This window comes from Salmo salar, chromosome 03, assembly GCF_965601325.2.
Source record: "Salmo salar chromosome 03, fSalSal1, whole genome shotgun sequence".
NCBI lineage: Eukaryota > Metazoa > Chordata > Actinopteri > Salmoniformes > Salmonidae > Salmo > Salmo salar.
Genome location: NC_138293.1, coordinates 20,904,531 through 20,919,185, shown reverse-complemented (window position 1 = coordinate 20,919,185; position 14,655 = coordinate 20,904,531). Strand labels below are relative to the sequence as shown.

The window sequence follows — 14,655 nt, the reverse complement described above, 5'->3', positions numbered from 1 at the left end:
GTTAAATACACAACATGTAATGAATGGGATTGGAACCAGGTGTGTAGGAAGACAAGACAAAACCAATGGAAAATGAAAAACTGGTCAATGATGGCTAGAAGAACGGTGACGTCGACCGCCGAGCACCACCCAAGCAAGGAGGGGCATCGACTTCAGCAGAAGTCGTGACACTCTGTTTAGCACATGGCCTCACACGTGAATCCTTAAAGAGGTGTGTGGGGGCTACTTTTATCCAATGTAAAAAAATAACATTTCAAATTCTGACTCATAAGACCGAATCGAGGCGTTCAGTCACAAATGAACTAGTCTGTAGAAGAGAAATGGACGGGGCTAAATGAGTTAAGAGTTGCCTCTAATAGCCTGCCTACACACTGTTAGGGACCTAACTGCCAGCTTGTCTGAACAGCAGTTAACCAGGACCGTATTGGACAAACATCTGATCACAGTAAATACCTAAAGTATATACCACAAACACCTGACAGAGTAAGAGAGAAAAACAATAAGAAATAGTAACAGAGAGCCAGAACCTCAAGCATTCCTCTCCCCTCTTTTCTTCCCTCATCTACTGTCCTCTCCTATCTTCTCCTCTATTTTCCTCTCCTCTCCTATCTTCTCCTCTATTTTCCTCTCCTCTCCTATCTTCTCCTCTATTTTCCTCTCTTCTCCTGACCTCTCCTCTATTTTCCTCTATTTTCTTCTCCTGACCTCTCCTCTATTTTCCTCTATTTTCCTCTCCTCTCCTCTCCTCTCCTCTCCTCTCCTCTCCTCTCCTCTCCTCTCCTCTCCTCTCCTCTCCTCTCCTCTCCTCTCCTCTCCTCTCCTCTCCTCTCCTCTCCTCTCCTCTCCTCTCCTCTCCTCTCCTCTCCTCTACCCCTCTCCCAGGCCCATGACAACAGCTATTATACAGGAATAAGGCAGCCATAATGTATCGGTACTTAGGCCTGAGGAGACACACTCGCTCAATGGGCCGTGAATCTCCCGTCACCAGCGTTAGATGGTCGAACGTTGAATAAAGTTATTTGAATATTTGTAATATTAATGTGCCGATGTGTCAAGAGCCCGCCGGTGCCGAACAAAGAGGGAAAATAAGAGAGGATGCACATCATCTATATCCAGTATTCACCGAATAGAAAACTACTGGATGGATTGATGGATGGATGGACGGGTGGACGAACGGATGGATGTCTGGGCAAACAAATTACTAAATGTATTAATGGATAGATACATTGTTATTATCTCTGCATTAGCTTGTCTCCATCCAGCTCTTCAACAGAGCCACACTATAAACTGTCAACAGCGTCAGATTAGCCAGCTGTCCAGCCTGCATTTTCAATACAGACATCACCCCAACAAATTTTTAAGATGGCGCCGGAGAGGATGGCTGCTGTTTAATGGGCTCTTAACTAACCATGCTATTTTGTTAGTTAATTTACATTGTTTGTTCCTTATTTTGTACACAATGTTGCTGCTACCGTCTTTTATGACGAAAAGAGCTTATGGACATCAGAACAGCGATTACTCAGCTTGAAGTGGACAAATATTTTTTCTTTAACGAGAAGGATTTACACCAGACACCCGAACAGGCCCTCATCCCCGTCATTCGCAGGAGAAGGAGATGGAGGTATCGCGGAAGGAGATCGGGGGGCCATGTGAGGATTCAGCGATGAGTGGCTACTCTGCCTCTGCCATCGGTACTATTGGCCAATGTACAATCGCTGGCTAATAAAGTGGATGAACTACAACCACGTATATCCTACCAACGGGACATTAAAAACTGACATATCTTATGTTTCACCGAGTCTTGGCTGAACGACGACATGAATAACATACAGCTGGCGGGTTATACACTGTATCGGCAGGATAGAACAGCAGCCTCTGATAAGACAAGGGGTGGCGATCAATGTACACTGCTCAAAAAAATAGAGGGAACACTAAAATAACACATCCTAGATCTGAATGAATGAAATAATCTTATGAAATACTTTTTTCTTTACATAGTTGAATGTGCTGACAACAAAATCACACAAAAATAATCAATGGAAATCCAATTTATCAACCCATGGAGGTCTGGATTTGGAGTCACACTCAAAATTAAAGTGGAAAACCACACTACAGGCTGATCCAACGTTGATGTAATGTCCTTAAAACAAGTCAAAATGAGGCTCAGTAGTGTGTGTGGCCTCCACGTGCCTGTATGACCTCCCTACAACGCCTGGGCATGCTCCTGATGAGGTGGCGGATGGTCTCCTGAGGGATCTCCTCCCAGACCTGGACTAAAGCATCCGCCAAATCCTGGACAGTCTGTGGTGCAACGTGGCGTTGGTGGATGGAGCGAGACATGATGTCCCAGATGTGCTCAATTGGATTCAGGTCTGGGGAACGGGCGGGCCAGTCCATAGCATCAATGCCTTCCTCTTGCAGGAACTGCTGACACACTCCAGCCACATGAGGTCTAGCATTGTCTTGCATTAGGAGGAATCCAGGGCCAACCGCACCAGCATATGGTCTCACAAGAGGTCTGAGGATCTCATCTCGGTACCTAATGGCAGTCAGGCTACCTCTGGCGAGCACATGGAGGGCTGTGCGGCCCCCCAAAGAAATGCCACCCCACACCATGACTGACCCACCGCCAAACCGGTCATGCTGGAGGATGTAGCAGGCAGCAGAACGTTCTCCACGGCGTCTCCAGACTCTGTCACATCTGTCACGTGCTCAGTGTGAACCTGCTTTCATCTGTGAAGAGCACAGGGCGCCAGTGGCGAATTTGCCAATCTTGGTGTTCTCTGGCAAATGCCAAACGTCCTGCACGGTGTTGGGCTGTAAGCACAACCCCCACCTGTGGACGTCGGGCCCTCATACCACCCTCATGGAGTCTGTTTCTGACCGTTTGAGCAGACACATGCACATTTGTGGCCTGCTGGAGGTCATTTTGCAGGGCTCTGGCAGTGCTTCTCCTGCTCCTCCTTGCACAAAGGCGGAGGTAGCGGTCCTGCTCCTACGGCCTCCTCCACGTCTCCTGATGTACTGGCCTGTCTCCTGGTAGCACCTCCATGCTCTGGACACTATGCTGACAGACACAGCAAACCTTCTTGCCACAGCTAGCATTGATGTGCCATCCTGGATGAGCTGCACTACCTGAGCCACTTGTGTGGGTTGTAGACTCCGTCTCATGCTACCACTAGAGTGAAAGCACTGCCAGCATTCAAAAGTGACCAAAACATCACCCAGGAAGCATAGGAACTGAGAAGTGGTCTGTGGTCCCCACCTGCAGAACTACTCCTTTATTGGGGGTGTCTTGCTAATTGCCTATAATTTCCACCTGTTGTCTATTCCATTTGCACAACAGCATGTGAAATTTATTGTCAATCAGTGTTGCTTCCTAAGTGGACAGTTTGATTTCACAGAAGTGTGATTGACTTGGAGTTACATTGTGTTGTTTAAGTGTTCCCTTTATTTTTTTGAGCAGTGTATATATATATATATATATATATATATATATATATATATATATTTTTTTTTTTTTAATTACAAATCAAAAATAAATAAGGAACGGGTGTGGCTGAAATAGCCTATTCAACTAATTTGAAGGGACGTCCACATACGTTGTATATATAGTGTCCTTTCAATTACACCAGAACATAAACATCAGCTTTACTCTAGTGGGTCGAGGGTGCTATTCTGAACAATGTCTTTGCTCGATGTAAGGTGGCCATCAAATATTTAGCAGATTGCTAACACAACCGAAAGGCGAAGGGAGGCAAGGGTGTGTGTGTGTGAGTTGTGGTGTGTGTGTGTGGTGTGGTGTGTGTGTGTGTGTGTGTGTTTATGTGTGTGCGTGCGTGTCAGAGAAAAAGCCTACCCAGTCCCCAAATGGGAGCTGTCAGAGTTATGGTGGGGTAATGAGAGAGACACGCTGGACCCATCGCTATACCTCTTTACAGGCCCTCGGCTCACAAACAGCATTCAGGCGGGTTACAAATAGGCTGGTTATAGCAGGGTACATACAACAGGCTGGTTACATACAGGCTGGTTACAGCAGGGTACATACTGTACAGCAGGCTGGTTACATACAGGCTGGTTACTGTAGGGTACATACAGCAGGCTGGTTACATACATGCTGGTTACAGCAGGGTACATACTGTACAGCAGGCTGGTTACATACAGGCTGATTACTGTAGGGTACATACAGCAGGTTGGTTACAGACAGGTGGGTTACTGCAGGGTACATACAGCAGGCTGGCTACATACAGGCTGGTTACTGTAGGGTACATACAGCAGGCTGGCTACATACAGGTGGGTTACATACAGGCTGGTTACATCCAGGCTGGCTACAGCAGGGTATATGCAGCAGGATGGCTACATACAGGCTGATTACAGCAGGCTACATACAGCAGGCTGGCTACATACAGGCTGGTTACAGCAGGCTACATACAGCAGGCTGGCTACATACAGGCTGGTTACAGCAGGCTACATACAGGCTGGTTACATCAAGGCTGGCTACAGCAGGGTACATGCAACAGGCTGGCTACATTCAGGCTGGTTACAGCAGGCTACATGCAGAAGGCTGGTTACATCCAGGCTGGCTACAACAGGGTACATGCAACAGGCTGGCTATATACAGGCTGGTTACAGCAGGCTACATACTGCAAGCTGGTTACATCCAGGCTGGCTACGGCAGGGTATATGCAGCAGGATGGCTACATACAGGCTAATTACAGCAGGCTACATACAGCAGGCTGGCTACATACAGGCTGGTTACAGCAGGCTACATACAGCAGGCTGGCTACATACAGGCTGGTTACAGCAGGCTACATACAGGCTGGTTACATCAAGGCTGGCTACAGCAGGGTACATGCAACAGGCTGGCTACATACAGGCTGGTTACAGCAGGCTACATACAGCAGGCTGGCTATATACAGGCTGGTTACAGCAGGCTACATACAGCAAGCTGGTTACATCCAGGCTGGCTACGGCAGAGTATATGCAGCAGGATGGCTACATACAGGCTGATTACAGCAGGCTACATACAGCAGGCTGGCTACATACAGGCTGGTTACAGCAGGCTACATACAGCAGGCTGGCTACATACAGGCTGGTTACAGCAGGCTACATACAGGCTGGGTACATCAAGGCTGGCTACAGCAGGGTACATGCAACAGGCTGGTTACATACAGGCTGGTTACAGCAGGCTACATACAGAAGGCTGGTTACATCTAGGCTGGCTACAGCAGGGTACATGCAACAGGCTGGCTACATACAGGCTGGTTACAGCAGGCTACATACAGAAGGCTGGTTACATCCAGGCTGGCTACAGCAGGGAACATGCAACAGGCTGGCTATATACAGGCTGGTTACAGCAGGCTACATACAGCAAGCTGGTTACATCCAGGCTGGCTACAGCAGGGTACATGCACCAGGCTGGCTACATACAGGCTGGTTACAGCAGGGTACATACAGGCTGGTTACATCCAGATTGGTATGAGAACTAAGTCTGCTCATTGTCACTAATTAAAACATAAAGACCAGATAGACTCCATGGAAAAAAGGGAGCCAGCACACATACATAGCAGTGTGTACCTACCTCATCCCCATATTTGTTTTTCTGCTTTTTTGCACACCAGTATTTCTACTTGCACATCCTCATCTGCACATATATCACTCCAGTGTAAATTACTAAATTGTAATGACTTCGCCACTATTGGCCTATTTATTGCCTTACCTCCTTACTTCATTTGCACACAGTGTATACAGATTTTTCTATTGTGTTATTGACTGTACGTTTGTTTATTCCATGTGTAACTCTGTGTTGTTTTAGTCACACTGCTTTGCTTTATCTTGGCCAGGTCACAGTTGTAAATGAGAACTTGTTCTCAACTGGCCTACCTGGTTAAATAAAGGTTAAATAAAAAATATAAACATATGCAGACACACGCACGCTCGCACACATGCGCATAATGTTATATATGTAAACACACACACATATTCCACTCCACTTTCCACAGCAAAACACACCTCTCACTATCGACTAGCTTCCATCTCTGATTGGCCATTCTGCATTCAGCATACACACTACCTCTCCCTCCCAGCCCTCTTCTCCCTCCCTGCCTTTACAGTGCTTCCCTCAATGAGGGGAATTATTTCAGCTTGCCCTCATTTTCTTCTTGTTCCGTTTTCCTCATCTCTAATGGGCAATTACATCAGGCTCCACGCGGAGGCCATCTTGTTTCACTGACCTCTAATTGATTGGTTGTCCAAACTGCTCGGCTTCTATAAGCACTTTAAGGTTACATTTCCCTGTTTAAATAATGGATTACAAGGTCCATGAAAGAAGATTGTGTGGAAAATAAAAGGCAGGGATTGCTTCTCGTTTGAGTCGTTTCAAAGACGTACAAGCCTCTATTTTAACCTCAGAGACTGAGTTATTAGGGGAGATGGAGAGTGCTCAGAGCGCTTAGACTACTCCAGACTAACCTACAGTCACGGCATCTGTGTGTGTGTGCGTGTGCGTGTGTGTGTGTGTGTACCACTTCTGCTCTCACTATGTTCAAAGCATGGTTTTAGCAGCGCTATCTGACTGCAGATGAATATCAGTATGGCCAACAGACAGCGTGTCTGCATATCTGGGGGGGGGGGGGTGCTAATGTCAGTGTAGAACCAGCTTCACGCAGTGCCCCTGAACACTCTCCTCCTATAATTAACACTCCTACTGTGTAGTATCCTTCCTCTTCTCTCCTGGGTCCTGTTTATCATGTTTTTCATACCTCCCACAGTTTGTGCTTTTACATCACAAAGAGAGAGCAGAGAGGGAGACAGAAAGAGAGCAGAAAGAAAGTGGGAGAGAGAGAGAGAAGAGAGAGGGAGAGAGAGAGAGAGAGTGATGCTGAGAGACAGTTCGGCAGGAAGTCTAATTTTTGAGCCCACTTAGAAGGAGGAAGGAAGTCAGAGAGAATGTGGGAATTAGCGGTAGTCAACGTCTCCACTTCTGTTCAAAACCCTACCTACCAGGAGAAGTGTGTATGCGTGTGTGTGTGTGTGTGTGTGAAGAAACCCCCTACAAACAACCAGAGCAACATACCTCCTCCAAAAACAACGTGGCACCTACGCTCCAATTACTCTCAGATTGGAGGTAAATACAGTAGAGATATAGCAGAGATACACAGTACAGTATATCAGTCCAAACCAATAGGATTTACTCTGTGGATAGCTCAATACTAATACTGATGGCCTGTGTTGTTATTCTCAACCAATGCATCTCTGTTTGTTAAGAGAAACTGATAGAGGAGCGCTAAACATATCTGTTTGTTAAGAGAAACTGATAGAGAAGCGTTAAACATCTCTGTTTGTTAAGAGAAACTGATAGAGGAGCGTTAAACATCTCTATTTGTTAAGAGAAACCGATAGAGGAGCGTTAAACATCTCTGTTTGTTAAGAGAAACTGATAGAGAAGCGTTAAACATCTCTATTTGTTAAGAGAAACTGATAGAGGAGCGTTAAACATCTCTGTTTGTTAAGAGAAACTGATAGAGGAGCTTTAACCAAATCTGTTTGTTAAGAGAAACTGATAGAGGAGCTTTAAACATATCTGTTTGTTAAGAGAAACTGATAGAGGAGCTTTAAACATATCTGTTTGTTAAGAGAAACTGATAGAGGAGCTTTAAACATCTCTGTTTGTTAAGAGAAACTGATAGAGAAGCGTTAAACATCTCTGTTTGTTAACCTCTCTAGGGTAGGGGGCAGTATTTGCACGGCCGGATAAAAAACGTACCCGATTTAATCTGGTTATTACTACTGCCCAGAAACTAGAATATGCATATAATTATTGGCTTTGGATAGAAAACACCCTAAAGTTTCTAAAACTGTTTGAATGGTGTCTGTGAATATAACAGAACTCATATGACAGGCAAAAACCTGAGAAGATACCTTACAGGAAGTGCCCTCTCTGACCATTTCTTGGGCTTCTACACTCTCTTTATTGAAAACTGAGGATCTCTGCTGTAACGTGACACTTCCTACGGCTCCCATAGGCTCTCAGAAGGCGGCAAAACGGTGAATGATGTCTTTGCAGGCCCTGGCTGAAAAACAGTAGCGCATTTGGATAGTGGTCGATCAGAGAACAATGAGACTGGGGCGCGTGCACGAGGCGACACCGTGTTTTTATTTTTTCGTCTTTGAACGAAAACAGGGTTTCCCGGTCGGAATATTATCGCTTTTTTACGAGAAAAATAGCATAAAAATTGATTTTAAACGGGGTTGACATGCTTCGAAGTACGGTAATGGAATATTTAGAATTTTTTTGTCACGAAACACGTCGGGCGCGTCACCCTTCGTCACCCTTCGGATAGTGTCTTGAACGCACGAACAAAACAGAGGATATTTGAACATAACTATGGATTATTTTGAACCAAACCAACATTTGTTATTGAAATAGAAGTCCTGGGAGTGCATTCTGACGCAGAACAGCAAAGGTAATCAAATTTTTCTAATAGTAAATCGGAGTTTGGTGAGGGCCAAACTTGGTGGGTGTCAAATTAGCTAGCCCGTGATGGCGAGCTATCTACTCAGAATATTGCAAAATATGCTTTTGCCGAAAAGCTATTTTAAAATTGGACATAGCGATTGCATAAAGGAGTTCTGTATCCAGGGGCGGAAATCCCGGGGGGGACGGGGGGGACACGACCCCCCCACCCTGGGAAAAATATGATTTGTCCCCCCCAATATATCACTGAAACATAACTATGTAATTTAAATAATATTAATAATACGCAATGAAAGCAATTGTGCTGATTATAGACACTTAATAGCGCGTTTTTAAGTTTCAAAAGATTGCGACCCCCCCGCCCTTTGCCTCACAATGGTTTGATCCACTGCCAGTTCCTTAGCTTGCTACGTAACTGCCATGAGGTTCATCCAGTCAATCGCGCACACACACACTAGCTGAATATGCAGAGCTAGCGCGCAAATATTAACTATTAAGCTAGCTAGTACCTATTCCATTTATGTGGCGTCGTCAAAGATTGAATCAGCATGCAGATGATGTAAGTTAGTGCTTCAAAGTCCCTGTGATAAGGTTAGCGATAAACTGAAGTCCAAACTGAACAGAACTACACTCTCTTCTACCATTGTCTTAAATATATTTAATGGTCTCGTTGCAAAAGCTAAATTGTCGCAAGGGAACTTTTATTTATTTATTTTATTTCACCTTTATTTAACCCGGGTAGCAAAGATTATAGCAAACACCACTGAAACTGAATTGGTGCTCGCTAGCTTTGCAAATTCAGCTATTGTTGGAAGCCAGCCAATATGAAACAAACTATTAAAATTACAAAAAGTTGCAGCATATGTTGTGTAAATGGTGAACTCATTCAGCTGTCAACTCTTGTCATTTTAATCCGTTTCACATTTGCTAGCTACCTTTTAGATCGAAGCCCATATAGAATGATTGAAGATGATAGAAGCCCATCTCCTACTGTAAATAACCTACACACTGTGTGTGTAGCCAGCCAGCCAGCCAGGTAGAAAAATGGCAGAAAAATAAAAGACGGAGTATTTTTCAATACACCAAAACGCATAGTAAGAACCCTAGTAGCCTAATATCTCAAAGACTAGTTGATAAAATGTTCATAAGAAATAAATGAAATTCTAATGGAAATGTTTCACAATGATGTCATTAGGCAGAGCAGGCAACAGATGGCACACAGACAGCAGAGTTGGGGACAGATATGCAGGGACAGACTGGCAGAGACAGGGAGTCTCAGGTAAGTTTGTTGAGTCTTTGTTTGGCAACATTATGAAAGGTTCTCCATTTTCTTGACTTATAAAATAGGAACATAATTGGAAAATGCCATGGATACCCCCACTCTCAACTTAAACTGGTGACTGAACTAAGATTTGTTAAAGGCAATGGTATTGCTGTTGTGTAGTTTTGGGTACCGGTAGTTAGGAGTACGGCAAACACCTTATTTCTTTGGTTCCTCAATATACATTTACCATATTACAATGTAGGCTATGTGTTACAGCACTACTTTTGGTGTCCCCCTCAGGAATTGCTCTTGAGAAAATGTCATGTAATTGTCCCCTCCAAAGTGGATATCAGATTTTCGCCCCTGTCTGTATCTATAATTCTTAAAATAATTATTATGTTTTTTGTTAACGTTTAAAGTGAGTAATTTAGTAAATTCACCGGACGTTTGCGGTGGGTATGCTAGTTCTGAACGTCATATGCTAATGTAAAAAGCTGGTTTTTGATATAAATATGAACTTGATTGAACAAAACATGCAGGTATTGTATAACATAATGTCCTAGGAGTGTCATCTGATGAAGATCATCAAAGGTTAGTGCTGAATTTAGCTGTGGTTTGGGTTTATGTGACATTATATGCTAGCTTGAAAAATGGGTGTCTGATTATTTCTGGCTGGGTACTCTGCTGACATAATCTAATGTTTTGCTTTCGTTGTAAACCTTTTTGAAATCGGACAGTGTGGTTAGATAAAGGAGAGTCTTGTCTTTAAAATGCTGTGAAATAGTCATATGTTTGAAAAATTGAAGTTTTCGTATTTTTGAGGAATTTGTAATTCGCGCCACGCCTATCATTGGATATTTTAGCAGGTGTTCCGCTAGCGGAACGTCTAGATGTAAGAGGTTCATCTATGTATCTGTATCTGCATCTTTAGATCAAGGCCAGATACCATTTATTTTAATATGATAATAAAATAGGATATAGCAGAAACATAGACTGAGATGGAAGAGGAAAGAGTTGCTGTATAAGGAATGGGGAGATGATGGAGAGATAAAGATGTGTGTTTGCAGTGTGTGTATTGAACACACTGCTTTCCACCCTACTCTTATGTTTAAAAGCCATATTCATTCACTGTTGATCTGAACCCTGTTTTTGAATAGTTGTTTTGACAGGCTTCATCATGACTCAGCACTATGTTGTCAGACTAACTCTGTGGGTGGAAGAAGAGCTGTTCTTTTCAGTTTTCAGCTGTTCTATTCAGAGAGTGCAACTGTGTGACTCCACAGCCGTTCTCAGCACAGTTCATAATCACAGCATCTGTATTGATAAGAGGGACCTTGCCTGGGGTTGGATCTGATCTAAGGGCAGTTGAAACAGGAGCAAAATAGACGTTGCCCTTCACCACTGATCTAGGATCAGATGATGCTATCCTGAACCATAACCTTCATTATTAGTGGAATGCAGACATATCTGATCCAGTATTAGTTGTTAGGAGCAAGTTTGAATGACTCTATGCCCCCCAAAGTCATTGGTTTCCTTGGCCAAGTAGCAGGGGAAAGCAAAGTACAGTAGAACGGAAAACACACAAACACACACACACACACCTGCTTTCATATCTATTTATTGATCGTATCAGATGTGCGTCAATCAATCTTATCTCCTCTCCACACATTCTCACTCACACCTCCAGAGGGACCAAATATAGCATCGTGTTGGGAAGGCTGAGCACACTATATTATCATTAGAGAACTTGAGCACATATTATACTTGGTGTGTGTGTGTGTGTGTGTGTGTGGGTGTATGTGTGTGTGTGTGTGTGTGTGTGTGTGTGTGTGTGTGTGTGTGTGTGTGTGTGTGTGTGTGTGTGTGTGTGTGTGTGAGAGAGAGAGAGAGTCATCATAAGAAAAATAAGTTGCCCTACAGTAGCTCACGTCAAACTACAACTACTATATACTTGTTTTGTGCAACACATACACATTTCTTCCTCCACCTAGCCTTGCTTTAAAAACAGTAGCCGGTAAAATAAAACATGTGGTTTTACATCTTCATCGAATGATACTGTACATCAGTGATCATCTCTACGACAGCAGCCCTCACCGTCTCAGCAGATTAGGAATGAATGATAATGCGCCTCTCTATCATGCTTCTCTGATCAAAGGAGAATTACAGTGCACCACGATCTGCAAAATGCATGAAACACAATCAATACCGTATGCCACACAAAGCGGTGTCAAAGAAGAGAACTATGAAATTGGCTATGTGCTGTTACAATAAAGATAATGCTCTGATGTCTTCTTATGTACCTACTGCATTTAAAATAGATCAATTCCCACAGAGACTGTGTGATTTAATCTACTGCGAGTCTTCAGTCATGTTGAGGCGGTAAAATATGAAAGACAATGATTTATTTACAACTCCCAAGTCTGTGCCTGAGGTTCAACACAAATCTAATTCCCAAACCGGGAACAGCTGGCCATTCAGAATAAATCCAGTGATATTGATTCCGCAGCAAACCAAATCTGGTTCTTTCAAGGTTCCCAGGACTTTTCATTGGGTTGTGGGAATGGGGATGGACATTACAAAAGAAAGACCTTAAAATAAAACAGTTTATGAGCCCTATTTCTCGTATTTCATTTATACATTTTATTTAGCAGACGCTCTAATTCAGAACAATTTACAGAAGCAATTATGGTTAAGTGCCTTGCTCAAGGGCACAATGACCGATTTTTGCAAATAGTCAGCTCTGAGATTCAAACCAACAACCTTTCGGTTACTGGCCCAATGCTCGTAACCGTTAGGCTAACTGCCACCCATTTCTGTTCTTGGGAACATTCCTTTGTTGTTTCCTTACCTCGGCAGACATTCCCGTTATCTGTCTCGAACCCAGCTTTGCAGGTGCAGCTCCCGATAGGAACCATCCACTCCCCATCTCCATTGCAGTACAGCTTTATTGGCACGTCCACCTCCTCTGAATTCGGGATGCAGATCCCTCTAGCGATGACCAGGGAGGTGCTCTCCGCCCCCGTCATGGTCTCTGGGAAGATGGCGAAGTTCTGCACCACACTGGGGCACTTCTTATAAAACACTCTGACTGAGAGCAGCGACATGCAGGCACCATAGTCCTGAAACGCCAGGTAGAACCCGTTCTTCGACAGCGGGCCAAAGCTCCGAACCTCCGTGTTGACCTTCATCAACCGTCCGCCGAAGTCCACCTGGGAGAAGCTCTCATCGGCCGCGATGGTGTCCACCTTTAGGTAAGGGGCTTCCATCCAGAAGGCAGTTCCCTTGGTGGCGATGACCGAGTCCGTCTCATAGTAGTAGAGGTTGAAGGTCTCCTTACAGGAGCCGGGAACGTTGGGGATGGAGCTGCAGTCACGTACGGTGAAGCGCATCTCCACGTAGATCCTCTGAGCTCCACGTCGGTCGATGAAGGTGGTGAGGAGCCAGTTGTTCTGGCTGGGCTCAAACACGTTGCACACCTGGTAGGTCCGGATGGTGTTGAGGTTCTCATCATAGCCGCTCACCTCCTCCCACTGTGAGACAGAGTAGAGACCAGAGACAGAGGTATTTGGTTAGAAATATACAGTATCTTGAAAAGTCACAAACACAGTAACCAATAGTGTTTGACACTGCAATGCCAAGAGAGAAGGATGCATAGCATTAGATAGAGAGATACAACGATAGCACACATACAGATCAGGAATCTGGTTTCTAAAGATATATATACATATATTTTTTTTAACTATCCTTACCATCTGTGTTCACAAACTGGTGTCAGGGGCATGAACACTTAATTTGGACTTAACTTCCTGAAATGACAGTTCCCCATCTACCAACACATACAGTACAGTATTAGTACAGGTAATACTTCTTAGTTACAGTAATGGTCAGTAACAGAATGGAGTGATTGAATTGTACTACGGTTGGTCACGGAATGGAGTGATTGAATTGTACTACGGTCGGGTACTAATTGTACTACGCTACGGTCACAAGACGCAGGCCTCCTAATTGTCCCTAGAATTTCTAAGCAAACAGCTGGAGGCAGGGCTTTCTCCTATGGAGCTCCATTTTTAAGGAATGGTCTGCCTACCCATGTGAGAGATGCAGACTGGGTCTCAACCTTTAAGTCTTTATTTAAGACTCATCTCTTCAGTAGGTCTTCTGATTGAGTGTAGTCTGGCCCAGGAGTGTGAAGGTGAATGGAAAGGCACTGGAGCAACGAACCGCCCTTGCTGTCTCTGCCTAGCCGGTTCCCCTCTCTCCAATGGGATTCTCTGCCTCTAACCCTATTACAGGGGCTGAGTCACTGGCTTACTGGTGCTCTTCCATGCCGTCCCTAGGAGGGGTGCATCACTTGAGTGGGTTGAGTCACTGACGTGGTCTTCCTGTCTGGGTTGGCGCCCCCCCTTGGGTTGTGCCGTGGCGGAGATCTTTGTGGGCTATACTCAGCCTTGTCTCAGGATGGTAAGCTGGTGGTTGAAGATATCCCTCTAGTGGTGTGGGGGCTCTGCTTTGGCAAAGTCAGTGGGGTTAGATCCTGCCTGTTTGGCCCTGTCCGGGGTTATCATTGGATGGGGACACAGTGTCTCCTAACCCCTCCTGTCTCAGCCTCCAGTATTTATGCTGCAGTAGTTTATGTGTCGGGGGGCTAGGGTCAGTCTGTTATAACTGGAGTATTTCTCCTGTCTTATCCGGTGTCCTGCGTGAACTTAAGTATGCTCTCTCTAATTCTCTCTTTCATTCTTTCTTTCTCTCTCTCGGAGGACCTGAGCCCTAGGACCATGCCTCAGGACTACCTGGCATGATGACTCCTTGTTGTCCCCAGTCCACCTGGCCGTGCTGCTGCTCCAGTTTCAACTGTTCTGCCTGCGGCTATGGAACCCTGACCTGTCCACTGTGATTACTATTATTTGACCAT

At 44.7% G+C, this 14,655-nt stretch overlaps 1 protein-coding gene across 2 annotated transcripts in view; it reads right to left on the bottom strand.

The window, feature by feature from the left end:
* Positions 1-14,655, bottom strand: part of LOC106599529 (ephrin type-B receptor 1) — a 341,747-nt gene that overhangs the window by 167,466 nt on the left and 159,626 nt on the right. For both annotated transcript variants that reach the window (XM_014190808.3, XM_014190811.3), the window contains exon 3: positions 12,589-13,270. In XM_014190808.3, coding sequence (XP_014046283.1) covers positions 12,589-13,270 — 682 coding nt within the window. The remainder of the gene's footprint in view (positions 1-12,588; positions 13,271-14,655) is intronic.